The 14,535-nt window shown below is 32.4% G+C and overlaps 1 protein-coding gene across 1 annotated transcript; it reads left to right on the forward strand.

Annotated features, from left to right (window-relative positions):
- The first annotated feature begins 683 nt into the window (after positions 1-683).
- Positions 684-5,047, forward strand: LOC104088065 (BES1/BZR1 homolog protein 4-like). Its single transcript, XM_009592682.4, has 2 exons — positions 684-1,015; positions 4,017-5,047. The coding sequence occupies exons 1-2, from the start codon at positions 800-802 to the stop codon at positions 4,773-4,775; spliced, it is 975 nt and encodes a 324-aa protein (XP_009590977.1). The 5' UTR covers positions 684-799; the 3' UTR covers positions 4,776-5,047.
- The last annotated feature ends 9,488 nt before the right edge of the window (positions 5,048-14,535 follow it).

Raw genomic sequence — 14,535 nt, forward strand, 5'->3', positions numbered from 1 at the left:
TCCTCGCTTTGCTTGACCCACCGGGAAATCAAGGTGTACGTTGGCCCCGGTTTGACCCGTATACAATTCTTTCTAATTATTAAAATTTGTTTAGGCTTGAAAAATAATATATGAATGAAAGTTGGATTAATGAATGGGAATAATAATCATGTTTTAGGGAGAAAAATTATCATAAATTTGTATTATTATTATTTAAACATGTTTTAGATGCTATTGCCACGTGGCCCCGCTAAAATGCAAACGACGTTGTTGTGAATACCACGCTTCCTAGCAGCTACCTCACCCACTTCTTTGAAAAGACTAGGGCCGTTTGACTATAAAAATGATTCTTTTTTTTAAAATTTATTATTATTATTTTTTCAGAAGCATTATTTGGCAATGAAAATTTTAAATTTCACTTGAAATTAAATTTCAAAAAACTATTTTTTGTAAAAGTTTCACTTCAAAACACTCACAACAATTTAAAAATAGTTTCAAATTGTATTTATATCCAAACACAACTCTAATTTTCAAAAATATCATTTTCAACTTTGAATTGTTTTCTTACTTTTTTTCAGAATTTTTATGTCCAAACGCCCGCTAAACAGTAGCACTACCTAGTGGCAGTTTCGTAATTTAATCATAGCTCAGTGGCATATTCGAATCACGGCTCCATATTTACTTCTCCCTCCTCTTTCCCACTTATTTCAACTTCCAGTTCATAAGCCCGATCCTGAACCAAACCGGTTCCGAATCGAAAGACTTTCAGTCCGGTTTAATCCCGGTTTACAGCAGAGCAACCGGTTTACAGGCATCGTAAATGACGTCCGGCACGAGACTTCCGTCATGGAAAGAGAGAGAAAACAACAAACGGAGAGAACGACGGCGAAGGGCGATCGCGGCGAAGATCTTCGCCGGACTTAGAATGTATGGTAATTTTAAGCTCCCAAAACACTGTGATAATAATGAGGTGTTGAAAGCTCTGTGTAATGAAGCTGGTTGGATTGTTGAAGAAGATGGCACCACTTACAAAAAGGTAAATATCAATTTTATGTCATATACTTCTCTTTTTGATTTGTACAAAAAAAACATTTTTGTATATTTAGAATCAATTTACTTTTAAAATTTTCATTTTACTCTTATTAAGATAGATTTATAGTCACACAAATGTATATATCTTGTTTTAGATTAGAAGTTTCAAAAGTCTTCATTTTTTTCTTTCTTAAAACTCTCTGTTTTTGTTCCGAAGCTCAAATTTTCACGTTTTCAAAAAAGAAATTAAAATTGAAAAGACAAAATCCATTACATTCTCTGTGTTTGTGTAAGTAATCCATGGTCTGAGATCTTCTGAACATTTCACCCAGATGATAATTTGACATGAATGCCCCTGCCGATACTTGTGTTTCCTCTGTCGAGTTCTTTTGCTTTTCAGTAGAGAAGGCTAATTCAGTCATTTTGTTACGCCCTTATTGACTCCATAAGGACATTTTGGGAATTTTAAAGGTTAACCACTTGAGGAACAAAAATTTTATCTAAAAAAAAATGACTCATTTCTAAAATTTAACTTAAATTTTCTATTTTTACGCTTAATGATAAGTTTTAGTAGTTGGACAAATGTTACACTTTTAAAATCATAGCATATTTCAAAATCTTATAACCACACATATTATGTCCTGTGTGAGATCACAAGTTTTATTTATCTAATTTTTTTTATTAAATTCTGTGCAGAATCAAACATGGTCATATAAAATGAAATGAAGGTAGTAATAGTTTAAATTTTATACACAGACAATAAATTAATTGCATGTAAATTTTCATAATAAAATGTTCATTTGTAACTTTGAAAATGAGCAGACTATTAGTATAGTAACATATTAAATTGTGCTTATTCTTTATATTGTTCGCTTATATAACTTAAATCAGTTGCTAATTTTTTGTGTATTAAATTTGGTTATTGTCTTTTTCCGAGATTCCCGGGGTAATACACACTGCCCACCTAAAGTCAAGCATGGGATTCAATAGTTTCTTTTGCGGTGGTGTGGATTGGTTGTCAATTTGTGGGCCTTAGATGTTCTTGAAACGTTGGGGGTGTCATTTATTCTACTTTATATTGCAGTTGTTATAAAGTTAATAATGTATGACTATAATGGAAAGTAGATATCAAATCTTATATTCTTTTACATCGACGGTGTAGCTTAGTGGACAATAAAATGGAAGAAGATTCATGATGTCCAAGGTTCATATTTCACGACGTCAAAAAGGGATTAGGTGTTTTCTCTCATCTGTCTCAGCTTTTGTGAGCTGAGTTACCCAATACCTATGTTAATGGGAAAGAACATTATTGATTAACTTGTCAAGGTGTGCGTAAGATAGCCTAAACATCACCATAAAGAATCTTTGGATTCTCTTTACAACAACAACGACCCAGTAAGATCTCCAAGTGGGGTCCGGAGAATGTAGTGTGTATGCAGACCTTACCTCTACCATGAGGGATAGAGAGGCTGTTTCCGATAGACCCTCGGCTCAAGAAGAATCAAAAGAGACCTTTTGATTCTTTTTCACACACACAAAAAAAAATAGCTGGTGAGGCTGTAGAGCTTGTGGGGAAATTAATATTGGATTGGATAAGAGAATAGCTGTTGTTGGGCTAAGAGAGTGAATTATAATGATGGTGTTGACATTATTGATAGTGCCATCTCTTTTGCCCTTTTATGGTATATGGGTGTGGGTTATGTCCAATTCTTTTTGGGTATGTTTGGTACTTTTATCATTAATATGTAGGGATATGGCTGTCATGATTCTGAGTCTTTGGTCAATTGTAGGAGGGGGGACCAATAAAATATATCATAATTGTTGTGGATGAAAATTTAAGTGGTCATTTGATGACAAAAGGGTTTCAGATTTTTGGTGATGCATTGTGGAGCCTAAATCTAAGAATTGAATGGTTCTGAATTTGTATATTATTTAGTGAATTTCTTAATACAAATATAAAGTTCGTATTAAAGCTATTGATATCGGCCGAACTCATAGCTAACCTTCTAGCTCAGCCCCTAACAGTCACCTGGCAAGTGGATTGCTGAAGATGACTCCACTAATTTCTTGTGTATTTAACTATTTATGCAGAATGATTGTGGATGAGGTACTCTTATGCTATGGACTGAGATAAAATACTAGGGCTTACTAAACAATCTTAAAATTATCAAAGATGTTAGTTAAAATATAATTCATGTCAAACAGAAAGTAGTCTCATTATAAGAAAAAGGAACTGGAGCAGACACAGATTGTGATTCAACTCATTAGATTGCTGATCTCCTTTCATTTCTCATGCAGTAGGTTTTTACTGTGACCGAGTCCCTGATCAACCAATAGTATTAGTAACTACACAAGTAAGAGAAATGGTCTCAAAATGACATTCTAGCCATCAGCAATGAACATTCTTTCAAAAGTTAATAACTTATCTGCTAGATTATTAGATACATCAACTAGTTCATTGAACATATCTTAGCGATGATGTTGGTCCGCTCACAATCTGTCTCATGTTTTCACTCTGTCTTTGTATATGGAGAGCTAAGTTAAGTAGTCACTGACTCACTGTGTTGCAGAAGTTTTCTATTAACAACGAAGCAAATTGCTACATTCATAAGAACCAAAATATTGGTGGCTCCACATTCATGATATGATTTGTATGTTAAGTGATGTCTCTGCTTCTGTGTGGACACATCTATATTTTTGTGAACAATGATAGAGATGAGCGGTCAAGGTACAAGTAGTGTGCAAAATGAGTGCTCGTGCTTTGGTTGCTTTGTTTGAGTTGATATTTTAATCAATGATTTGGAAAATTATCAGCGCATTCAGGTCTGCCTTATTGCTTTGCACCAAGTAACAACTTGTTTATGGCTTTATGTTGCATCTAGAACTTGAATGTTTGACATCTTTGAGGGACGGTGACATTGCATAGTTCTGGTGGCAGATTTGTTGTCAATTCTTTTTGTGATTATCCATTTTTATATATGCTTATCGATTTTTCTATTTTCCAGGGATGCAAGCCAGTAGAACGTATGGATATTATAGGTTATTCAGCATCTGTAAATCCCTGCTCATCTTACCAACCGAGTCCAGGTGCTTCGTATAATCCAAGCCCTGCTTCCTCATCTTTCCCTAGCCCGGTCTCATCCCATTACGTTGCAAATACCCAAAATAATTCGGATCCCAACTCACTAATTCCTTGGCTTAAGAATCTGTCATCCGGTTCATCGCCTTCTTCTTCCAAATTTCCCCACCATTTGTACATTCCGGGGAGCTCTATAAGTGCGCCCGTTACTCCACCTTTGAGCTCTCCTACAGCTCGTACTCCTAGGATGAGCGATGATCCCGCAGCCAATTCAACGTCATGGGTACAACAACACTATGCTTTCTTGCCGTCCTCTACCCCAGCTAGTCCTGGTTGTCAAACACCACCCGATTCAGGTTGGCTTTCTGGTGTTCAAACTCCACAAGACGAGCCTTCATCTCCCACATTTAGCCTTGTCTCGCCAAATCCATTTGGATTTAAGGAGCCACTATCGTACGGAGGGTCTCGGATGTGGACACCAGGGCAAAGCGGGACATGTTCTCCAGCAATTGGAGCAGGTATCGACCGAACAGCTGATATACCAATGTCAGATGCTATTTCAGCGGAGTTTGCGTTTGGCAGCAATATGAAGGGATTAGTAAAGCCATGGGAAGGTGAAAGAATTCATGAGGAATGTGTGACCGATGATCTGGAGCTTACACTTGGGAACTCTAGCACAAGGTAATCCTTTCTATTACCTACTTTTGTCGAAAGTATCTTTGCTACCCATACAAGGATGGAAAGTTGATTGTAGAAAGGGGCTGATTATCATAATGTTGGCCTGAGATGAATTGAAATAGGGAACATGGTATGATTCATATAGTCGACCCCAACTTGTTTGGGATTGAGTCAATTGTTGTTGTTGTTGCTTCGCAAATAGAGTAGTGCAATGAGAAATCTATTTATTCATTGATTTGGTCATGACCTATCTTTGTGCAAGGTTTGAAATTAACTTCTTCTGTTGGTCCCTTCTGAATGTGAAGATGTTCTGATTCGTAAAACCATTTAAAATACATAGTAGGAGCAAATGGCACAGGTTCCTTAGAGCAACATTGTCTCTGTGTCACCTATAGGTCACGGGTTCGAGCCGTGGAAGCAGCCACTTTTTTTTTTTTTTTTTCCTTTTGTACTTATCTTTTGTGATTGTTCACATAATATATAGTAGCTGGTGTTGACTTAGCCAAAGTGTTTTGCATCTCCTCGAGTGAAATTGTTCCTTTCTCCATCTATTAATATTTCCTCAATAGTGATTACCTGCACTCCAAACCATACTAATTTAACATGGTTATGTCATAATTTAAGGTGAGAATATATATTGATTAACTACGATTTAGTGATAAGAATATATGTAAAGACATTTCAAAATGACTACCCACAAATAAGTCCTCTACATAAAATTTGCTTCTATATATTTAGCTTATGTAATAATTAAGGTATTCTTGTGAAATACTTTAATGGTATTAAACCGAAAGACTATCTTAATTTTTTTTTATAGAATATGAGAAATAAGAAGAGAATAACATTAAAAAGGTAAAATTTGTTTTCATTTATCTTTTCGGAAGTAGTTGTCTTTTACGAATATAAATTTAGTTAGGTCATGTATCGTTTTCTATTTTGTCTGTGTCGAGGTTAATTTAGTTAGAAATTTGTATTAGGAATGCTGTTAGTGCTAACAAGTAAAACATGGAAAATGTAATAGCCAAATTCATTGTTTAAATTTTTAAAAATTAAACTAAATAGCCGCTCATTTGATCACTTAAATTAAAAATAGCATAATAAAATTTTTCAATACGTGAGAGTGTGTATTGGGACATCAAACACTTCAATAGGCTTGATTCACTTGGGCCAAGGCTTCAACATACAATTTTAGCCCATGGACTTCAACTTTAAATGTATTTGTTCCTAAGGGAGTGATTAAAATATAGTGATGAAATCAATTAATCTTTGAATTAATTATCTTTTTTAAAATGAAAAATGGTCAAAAATATCCTTAACGTATTAAAAATGGCTTATAGATACCCTCCGTTAACCTTTTAGGCTATAAATGCCCCTAAGGTTTCTTTTGGGCTCAAATTTGCCCTTATATTTAACCAGACCTAACTTGCTCAAATTTTGGACTATAAAACAACCACGTGGCATTTTCTAAGCTTTCCACGTGTATATATAATATTAAAATGAACATACTCATATCCTTATAACGTAACCCGATTTGACCCATTATTATTTTTACCCAACACTTGCAACCCCCGTCATTTCCATGGGAGCTAAGACAACATGGAAAAATTGCTAAGAAAATCAAGACGACGACGACAACAACAACAGCCCAGAGGTAGAGAGGTTGTTTCCGATAGATCCTCGGCTCTATCCCTCCAAGAACTCCTCATCTTGCTTTTGGGTGACTCGAACTCACAACCTCTTAGTTGGAAGTGGAGGGTGCTTACCACTAGAGCAACCTACTCTTGCTAAGTAAACCAAGACATCTTCTTATATTGTTATCTCTGTATTTGTTGATTGCTTTAAGGGCCTCAAATGATTATCCAAGGCAAATTACCCAAAAGCTCTAATAGAAGCACGGGGTCAAGTGTTGGGTAAAATAAGAACGGAGGTGTTTATAAATTTAAATTAAACAGATTATGAGTCAAATCGGATTGGGTTATAAAGATAAGGGTGGGTTTAATTTAAATTAAATATTATAGACAGGTGGCAAGCTTAGAAATGCCACATGGGTTCCAAAAATTGAGTAAAGTTAGGGTCTGTTAAATATAGAGCCCATTTTGGTTTAGCTGATTGTAAATAGTTGATAAACTTGTAGTGATGAAATTTTTTTTTAAGTGCTAAAATTGATTTTTAAAATACGAAAAATGGCCAAATATACCCCTCTACTTTCGAAAATGGTCTAAGAATACCCCTCGTTAGGGCTGGCAAGTGGGCCGGTCCCGGGCCTAAACGGGCCAAGTGGGCCGGGCCAAACGGTCCCCGCCCCGGGCCCAAATTAAACGGGTCCGGACCTAAACGGGTTTTTTCTAAAGACCGGCCCGAGACCGTTTGGTCCCGGGCTAAACGGTCCCGGGCCGCAGGCTAAACAGACTATAAGATGTATATATAGTATATATGATGTATATAAGATGTATATATAGTATATCGATATAAGATGTGTGTGTATATATATATATAAGCTATATTCGATAAGCTATATATACATCTTATATACTATATATAAGATATATATATAGTATAGTATATATATTAAATGTATATATAGTATATATATTAAATGTATATATATATAAGCTATATTCGATAAGCTATATATACAGCTTATATACTATATATAAGATGTGTATATAGTATAGTATAGTATATATATTAGTCTAAAGACAAAAGGATGTTAAAAATAATATCTAAGTCTAAATATTGTAAAGAGATATGCCTTGTAATTTTATTATAGCATTAAAAAATATGACAATATCTTTCTTAGTCTTCATCCCCCTATGGAATGAGCGCAACAAGGTGCTAATACCACCATTGAGAAGAAAAGTGTAATTATAAAAAGTTTGGGATTAAAACAAAGTTGGAGGGGTTAAACGGCTATTTTATAAATAGCCAACTGCTATTTTTGACAACCCAACGGCTATATATATATATATATATATATATATATATATATTTTTTTTTTAAAAATTAATTTTCTATTTTTTTTTTTTAAAAAATAGCCGTTGGGACCGTTTGGCCCGCTAAGGGACCGGGCCGATCCCGGGCCATGGCGGGCTAAACGGTCCCGGGTCTGACGGGCCCAAATCATAGGACCGGCCCACGAGACTAGCCCAGACACGCTAAAACCGGGCCAAACGGTCCTGGCCCGTTTGGCCCGCGGTCCCGGACCTGGACCGGCCCACTTGCCACCCTTACCCCTCGTTATACTATTGGGTTATCTATATCCCTGCAGTCATACTTTGGGTTCAAATATACTCCTCATTTAAACGGAGAGACACGTGTCATCGTCCTGTTGGTCAATTCTAAATATCTCCTCATTAATTAAAAAGACTCATTATCCATACCCGATTTTTTTTTTTTTTTTTGTAAAAACTGGAAAAAACTAAAATATTTTTTTACTAAAAATTGAAATAAAATGAAAATATTTATTTTTTTAGTTTTTTCAAAAAACTGCTTTAGAAAAAACTGAAAATATATTTTTTAAACAATATTTTTGAAAAAACTGGAAAAAAAAACTGAAAAATAATTTTCTAAAGCAATTAAAAACTAGAAAAAAATGAAATATTTTAAACTAAAAACTGAAAAAAATATATATATATTTTATTTTTTCATTTTTTACAAAAATATTGCTTTAGAAAATTTATTTTCAGCTCTTTTTTTTAGTTTTTACAAAAATATGATTTTAGAAAATATTTTTCAGCTTTTTTTAAAGCAGATTTTTTGTAAAAAGTAGAAAAAAATAATTTCATTTTTTTTTTCAGTTTTTAGTAAAAACAATTCAATTTTTTCCAGTTTTTACATAAAAAATTACTTTAGAAAATTGATTTTCAGTTTTTTTTTTTCCGTTTTTACAAAAACATTGTTTTAGAAAATATTTTTCAGTTTTTTCTAAAGTAGTTTTTTGTAAAAACTGGAAAAAAAATATTTTAGTTTTTTTCAGTTTTTAGTACAAATTTGTTTTAGTTTTTTCCAGTTTTTACAAAAAAAAAAATAAATTATTTTTCGGGTATGGATAATGGGTCTTTTTAATTAATTAGGAGATATTTAGGATTGACCAACAGGACGATGACACGTGTCCCTCCGTTTAAATGAGGGGTATATTTGAACTCAAAGTATGACTGTAGGAGTATAGATAACCCAATAATATAATGAGGGGTATTCTTAGACCATTTTCGAAAGTAGAGGGGTATATTTGACCCTTTGCCGTTTAAAATAACATTTACGTGTTTGGATAGAAATGCTGAAACTGATAATAAGTAGTTGATGTGATTAAAAAGTGCTGATAAGTTATTCTTTTTTTTAAAATGACTAAAATACCCTTGATTTTTTTTCATAAGATTATAAATTAAAAATTTCTTTGTAAAGAAAAGAATTAATAACGAATATGGAATGAAGAGAAAGTCAAGAAATTTATTTTGGGAAAAGTATTTTGTGAATTAGAAAATATTATTATGGATAAATTAGTAAAAAGTGTTGGTCAAACTAAAAGTGCTTATAAGCTGAAAAGCCATAAGTTGGGGGTGACCAGCTTATGACTTATGGCTAATTTTAGCTTATAAGCACTTTGAGTGTTTACCAAACGCGTAGATAAGTCAAAGGGTGCGTATAAGTCAGTTTGACCAGCCTATAAGCTTAGCCAAACACCCTAATAGTGGCAAATTTGAGCCCAAAAGAAATGTTAGGGGCATTTGTAGTTCAAAAGGTTAACTGAGAGTATTTATGAGCCATTTTCAATATGTTAAAGGGTATTTTTGGCCCTTTCCGTTTTTAAAATGAAACTGTTATACTCCGTATATCCATTTCAATTTTTATGGTAAAAATAGACCGGGAATAGAGTTGAAAAGATCAAGGAAGATGTTTGAAACTTCTTATTATAAATATATCATAATATTTGTGTTATTATAAGACTTTTGAAATTCGGTACTCTTAAATATATCATCATAATATGATTTGTTTAGCTACAAAAGCTTATCATCAAGAATAAAATAAGAAATAAAAAACTTAAGTTAAACTATTTAACCACATAAATTGGAATCAATAAAGTATACTATAGATTTTTTGGTTGCATTGGGCATCATCTCGATTCAGAATTTTATTTAAGAACTATTGAAAACACATAACATCACATTAGAAATGTTCTGACTAATCATCACATAAGAAACACTATTTCATTCTTTCAAATATTAATTCAAAAAATTTTAATAGCTAACTCTCCTATAGTTTGTAATGCTGCAGACACATGCCCTTAAATTTAAGAAATTGCATATATCACTCCTGTCTTACTAAAAAGACAGTAATACTATTCCTTGAACATATATATTTCTTTTCTCCTTTTTATTCTAATTTTTGTAGAATTCTCCACCAATTTTCGTTGCAAATTCTCAACAAAATTCTCTTAAGCACCCTTTTTTGTTTTCGGTAGAAAGGCAAAACTGTATGTTCCCTTTTTAATTTCTATAAAATTTCCAAACAATTAAAGGATGTGATTGTAACGACTTTAGACTTTTTATCATTTTTTACGCGGTTTGCTGGGGGTAAAGGAGAAATTTTGAGTGTTTTTAAATTCATGATTTTTATTTTCAATTCTTATATTTTCTATGTAATAAGAAATTATTATTAAGAATTATATGTGGCTACTTATGCTAGCTAGTAACTATGATACAAGTAGGAAGGATAAAATAATTAACAATGAAATGAGCAATTTCTGCTTAGTCTAAATCTAGAACAAAAAATATACGACAACAACATACCCGGTGCAATCCCACATAGTGAGGTCTTTAGAAAATAGTGATAGGTTAGTAGTGGCACCCTTTAAATCTTGGGTCCGCCTCTGACGCATACCTTACCCGTATCGTGTGGAGGTAGAGGGACCATTTCCAATAGACGCTCGGCTCAAGAAACATATAAACATAACAATAATGAAAAAGAAAAATGATAGCGTAGGAACCATGAAAAAGAAGCAGTAAAACAGCAAGATAATGAGATGTCTGAAACGAAAGAAACAACCGGTAGTAGTCGAAACCTAAGAATAGGAAAATACGAGAATGCGTATCAATATTACTGGTATGGACCGGGGAAACGCTCGACTACCTACTAACTTTATATCCTAATCTTTAACCTTCCTATTAAGGCATGTTCTCTGTAAAGATGTGCCACTACAACAAAAAATATAAAAGAGGAAATTGAAGTAGCATCAAATTCATAGATTTAGCTCTCAACAGTGTAAACAATACCAATGATTTCCTAGTGATGAGAAGTAAGAAAATTGAAGGGGGTTACAAGGTCATTGCCTGCCATTTCAAAAAAGATAAATCAACTACCAAATTCCATGAATCATGGGCAAATGACTAAAGACTTTTCTTTTGGCCTTAGCTACAATATTTTACTACTTCTTGTCCTAATCTATTCACAAAAAATCTGTCTGAACACAGTTCACCAAAGTTAGATTCCAAACATAAATGGGATATTAAATTTGGAATTTGATACGATAAAGTGCATAGTTGAAATATCATGTGTTAATTAAGATTAAGATGAAACCTTAGAAAGGGAGCGAACTTGAAACAACGGTAAAGTAGTTTCTGAACGTAACTTATAGGATATGAGTTCAAAGTTATTGATATTTGTGTTACGGTTACGCTACCTATAATATACCCTTTGAAGTGCGGTCTTTTCCAAATCCTACGTAAATGCGGAATGCTTCGAGCATCTAACTGCCATTTTTAATTAAGATAAATCTTTGATTATTTGACACAAGTAGTCCAAAGAGCATTTTGGAAACTTCTAATTTGAAGTGGTGAATAGTGGGAAGTAAGTGGGGTTAATGCATGCGAGTTAAAAGTTGTTCTTGCATGGCACTAATTAATCATGATAAGTTTTGTGGGTTGTTGAAATTTTTACGCATATTGTGTAGCTTTGTGCAAGAGCCCTGCAAAAGTCAAGTGATCTACTAATCTTGTGGTAGTTAATTATATTGGTGCTCTTTTTTTTGAGTTGAATTGTAAAAGAAACTTCTGTTTCATTTTCCTTATATGGAATATTGTAGTTGAAGTATATGTAACAATCCAAGTGATATTCTTCGCTTTGAGTTTAGATTATTTACACAGTTTTAAAATGCGTCACCATTTTTCTTAGTATTTCTTACGTGTTTAGATGATCAAGAATTCTCCTAGAATTTTATATATACTCCTGTAAAATTTCTCTAATCTCGTTTAAATTCGCTCCTTTATTACCCAAGATTGCACGTGAAGTAACTTTGGTTCAACTTGTACAATTTTAAAACACGTCACTAGCTAGGATTAAAAGTTTGCCGTTTAGTACACTAATATCTTTCATGTTTTATCGATACGAAATTTGTCTAAGAAATTAGAAAGTATTACATAAATATTGTATGAGAATATAGAATGATGCAATCAATGACAAGATTATGAGGTCACACTCAATCCTAGAAAATATGTGAAATGTTTTTGCATCAATAATATTTTTTCCCAATTAAGGTTGTGCAATTCCGTTGATGAGAAGTTACTAGAAAGCTGCTGACTTGATCTACAAACTCTATTGCTTGTTCTTTTTGACATCTTCAACTATCAAAAGTGGCCTTTGACTACTACTTCATGTAGGGACAGATGCAGCTTGAAGGTATCGGGTTCATCTGAATTTAATATTTTTGATACGGATTATAAATTTATACGTAAAAATCTGATAAAATTATAATAAATAGTAGATATGAACTCACAACTTTAAAAATATAACGGATTTTATATTAAAAATCTTAAAGATTGAACCCATAAAACTTAAATTATGGATCAACCGAAATCATGCCTAGAATATGCATGTGAAGAAAAATTTAATCAAAACTTTAGTGAAGATATAACATGGTTGATTCTAGTTATGACATTTGCAAGGATGTAGTATTGAATAAAAATTTAATGTTTTAGGATTACCATTCATTTGCTGTATTGCCGATTGCATGGGAACTCATACTTGTTCTTTAATGCTCAAATCACCAGTCTTCTTCCTCCATACTCCACCGGTTTCAATTTATATGACATAATTTGACCAAACACAAAATTTAAGAATAAAAAAAAAAAACTATTGAAATAATATGAAATATGCTATAGCATTTATGTGGCTATAAGATTTTTTAAGACTTGTAGCATTAAACTTGTCATAAGCGTCAAGTGTGATGTACTCTGTTTGTTGAGTTCGACGAAGTTCTATAATTTTCATTGCCGGTATATAATAGTTGTTCCGTTTAAAGTTATTTTTAACTATTCGATTAGAGTAACATGTAACGACAAGTAGTTATCTATTAAATTAAATCGTATTGCATAGGGCCTATTAAATGAGAAAGCTTTTCTTATTTGTAATTTCTTCATTTTGAAAGCTCGAGCCCGAAATCTCTAACTAAAGGTGGAGAGATCAGCTTGTTCATTCTAGCATATATGTATGTTATTGCATCATTGCATCAAGCTCTCCTTGGTTTATTTCACAATTTTATTCTTCTAGGATTCAAGATCTTTTATCTTTAATGAATTTGCCTGATTGATCGAGAAACATAGAATATATCGAGCCAAATGTGTTTGTTAATAGAAGAGATCTTTACACAAATAGCCGGACATTTTTACTTTTTATTTTTTCTAGTCGATATACATAAATTATACATTAATTATATATGGTTATACACATATTATACATAAATTATACATATGTTATCTATTCTCTGATTATTTTTAGTTTTAAGTAATTGAGTGAGCTGCTATTTAAGTTAATTCTTAATGGTAGTATGATATTTACCTTTTTTCATTGTCACCCTCAGCCACCCTATATTCTCTTGGAAGAAAAAATGACAAGTTATAATATTAAATTATTGAAATAATATCAATAATTTAGAAGAGAATAGAGCAATTACCTGCCATCAAATAGCGTTTATACCCAAGAGGAAGCTTAGTTAGACTAATAATATATATGCAATTATTTCTAAGTGTCACAGCATTTGATGATGAATACTTAGTATACTACTTTGGAAGGAAACATTTTCTAAACCTGAAATATTACTTAGTTTTTGTAGTAATGATCTAGACAAATAGTCTTCCCATAGTTGGAAGACTCTTACTTAGTTTAAAGTGGCTCCATTTGAATTTTAAAAGTCAAACTTTTTAATTTTGACCGTAAATCTAGATATAGTATTTTCAAAATTTTCAAAATAAAATTTATATATTTAAAAATTACGTAAAAAATAATACTCCTATAAGTTAAAATAATTAATAATTCAAAATATTTAAAGACATATAAAAGTATCGTGATCAAAGAAAAACTCGTTTGACTCTCAAAATTCGATCGATACCACATAAATTGGAATACTACATAATCCTTTCGATATTTTCTTTAATTATATTATGAATCGTGATATCACTAGTGGTTAACAAAAAATACGTATACCTCAGAAGTTTTTTCCATAGTAGAAGAATTTCATTTTTGGTAATCTTTAATTATATATTCCGCTTTTAGGAAAAAAATAATGAAAAAGAACTTTCCATTTGTCAGTTAATGATTGTGACAAAAAATTCTTCTTGGCATTTATTACGTTGTGTTTTTCGGTGTGTTGTCGGATTAGATATCAAATGCTATCTTTATTTACAGCTTAATTAATGCTACACACTTTTCAACTATATCCATTCTGAATACTAACTATCACATCTTCATAATTTCCAATTTTTCATTTCATTTTTCCT

This window comes from Nicotiana tomentosiformis, chromosome 9, assembly GCF_000390325.3.
Source record: "Nicotiana tomentosiformis chromosome 9, ASM39032v3, whole genome shotgun sequence".
Lineage (NCBI taxonomy): Eukaryota > Viridiplantae > Streptophyta > Magnoliopsida > Solanales > Solanaceae > Nicotiana > Nicotiana tomentosiformis.

Bases quoted from the DNA above. Each gene is read 5' to 3' on its own strand.
- LOC104088065 (XM_009592682.4), top strand. From the start codon at position 800: ATGACGTCCGGCACGAGACTTCCGTCATGGAAAGAGAGAGAAAACAAC. The intron at 1,016-4,016 runs GTAAATATCAAT...TCTATTTTCCAG, and splicing joins ATGGCACCACTTACAAAAAG to GGATGCAAGCCAGTAGAACG.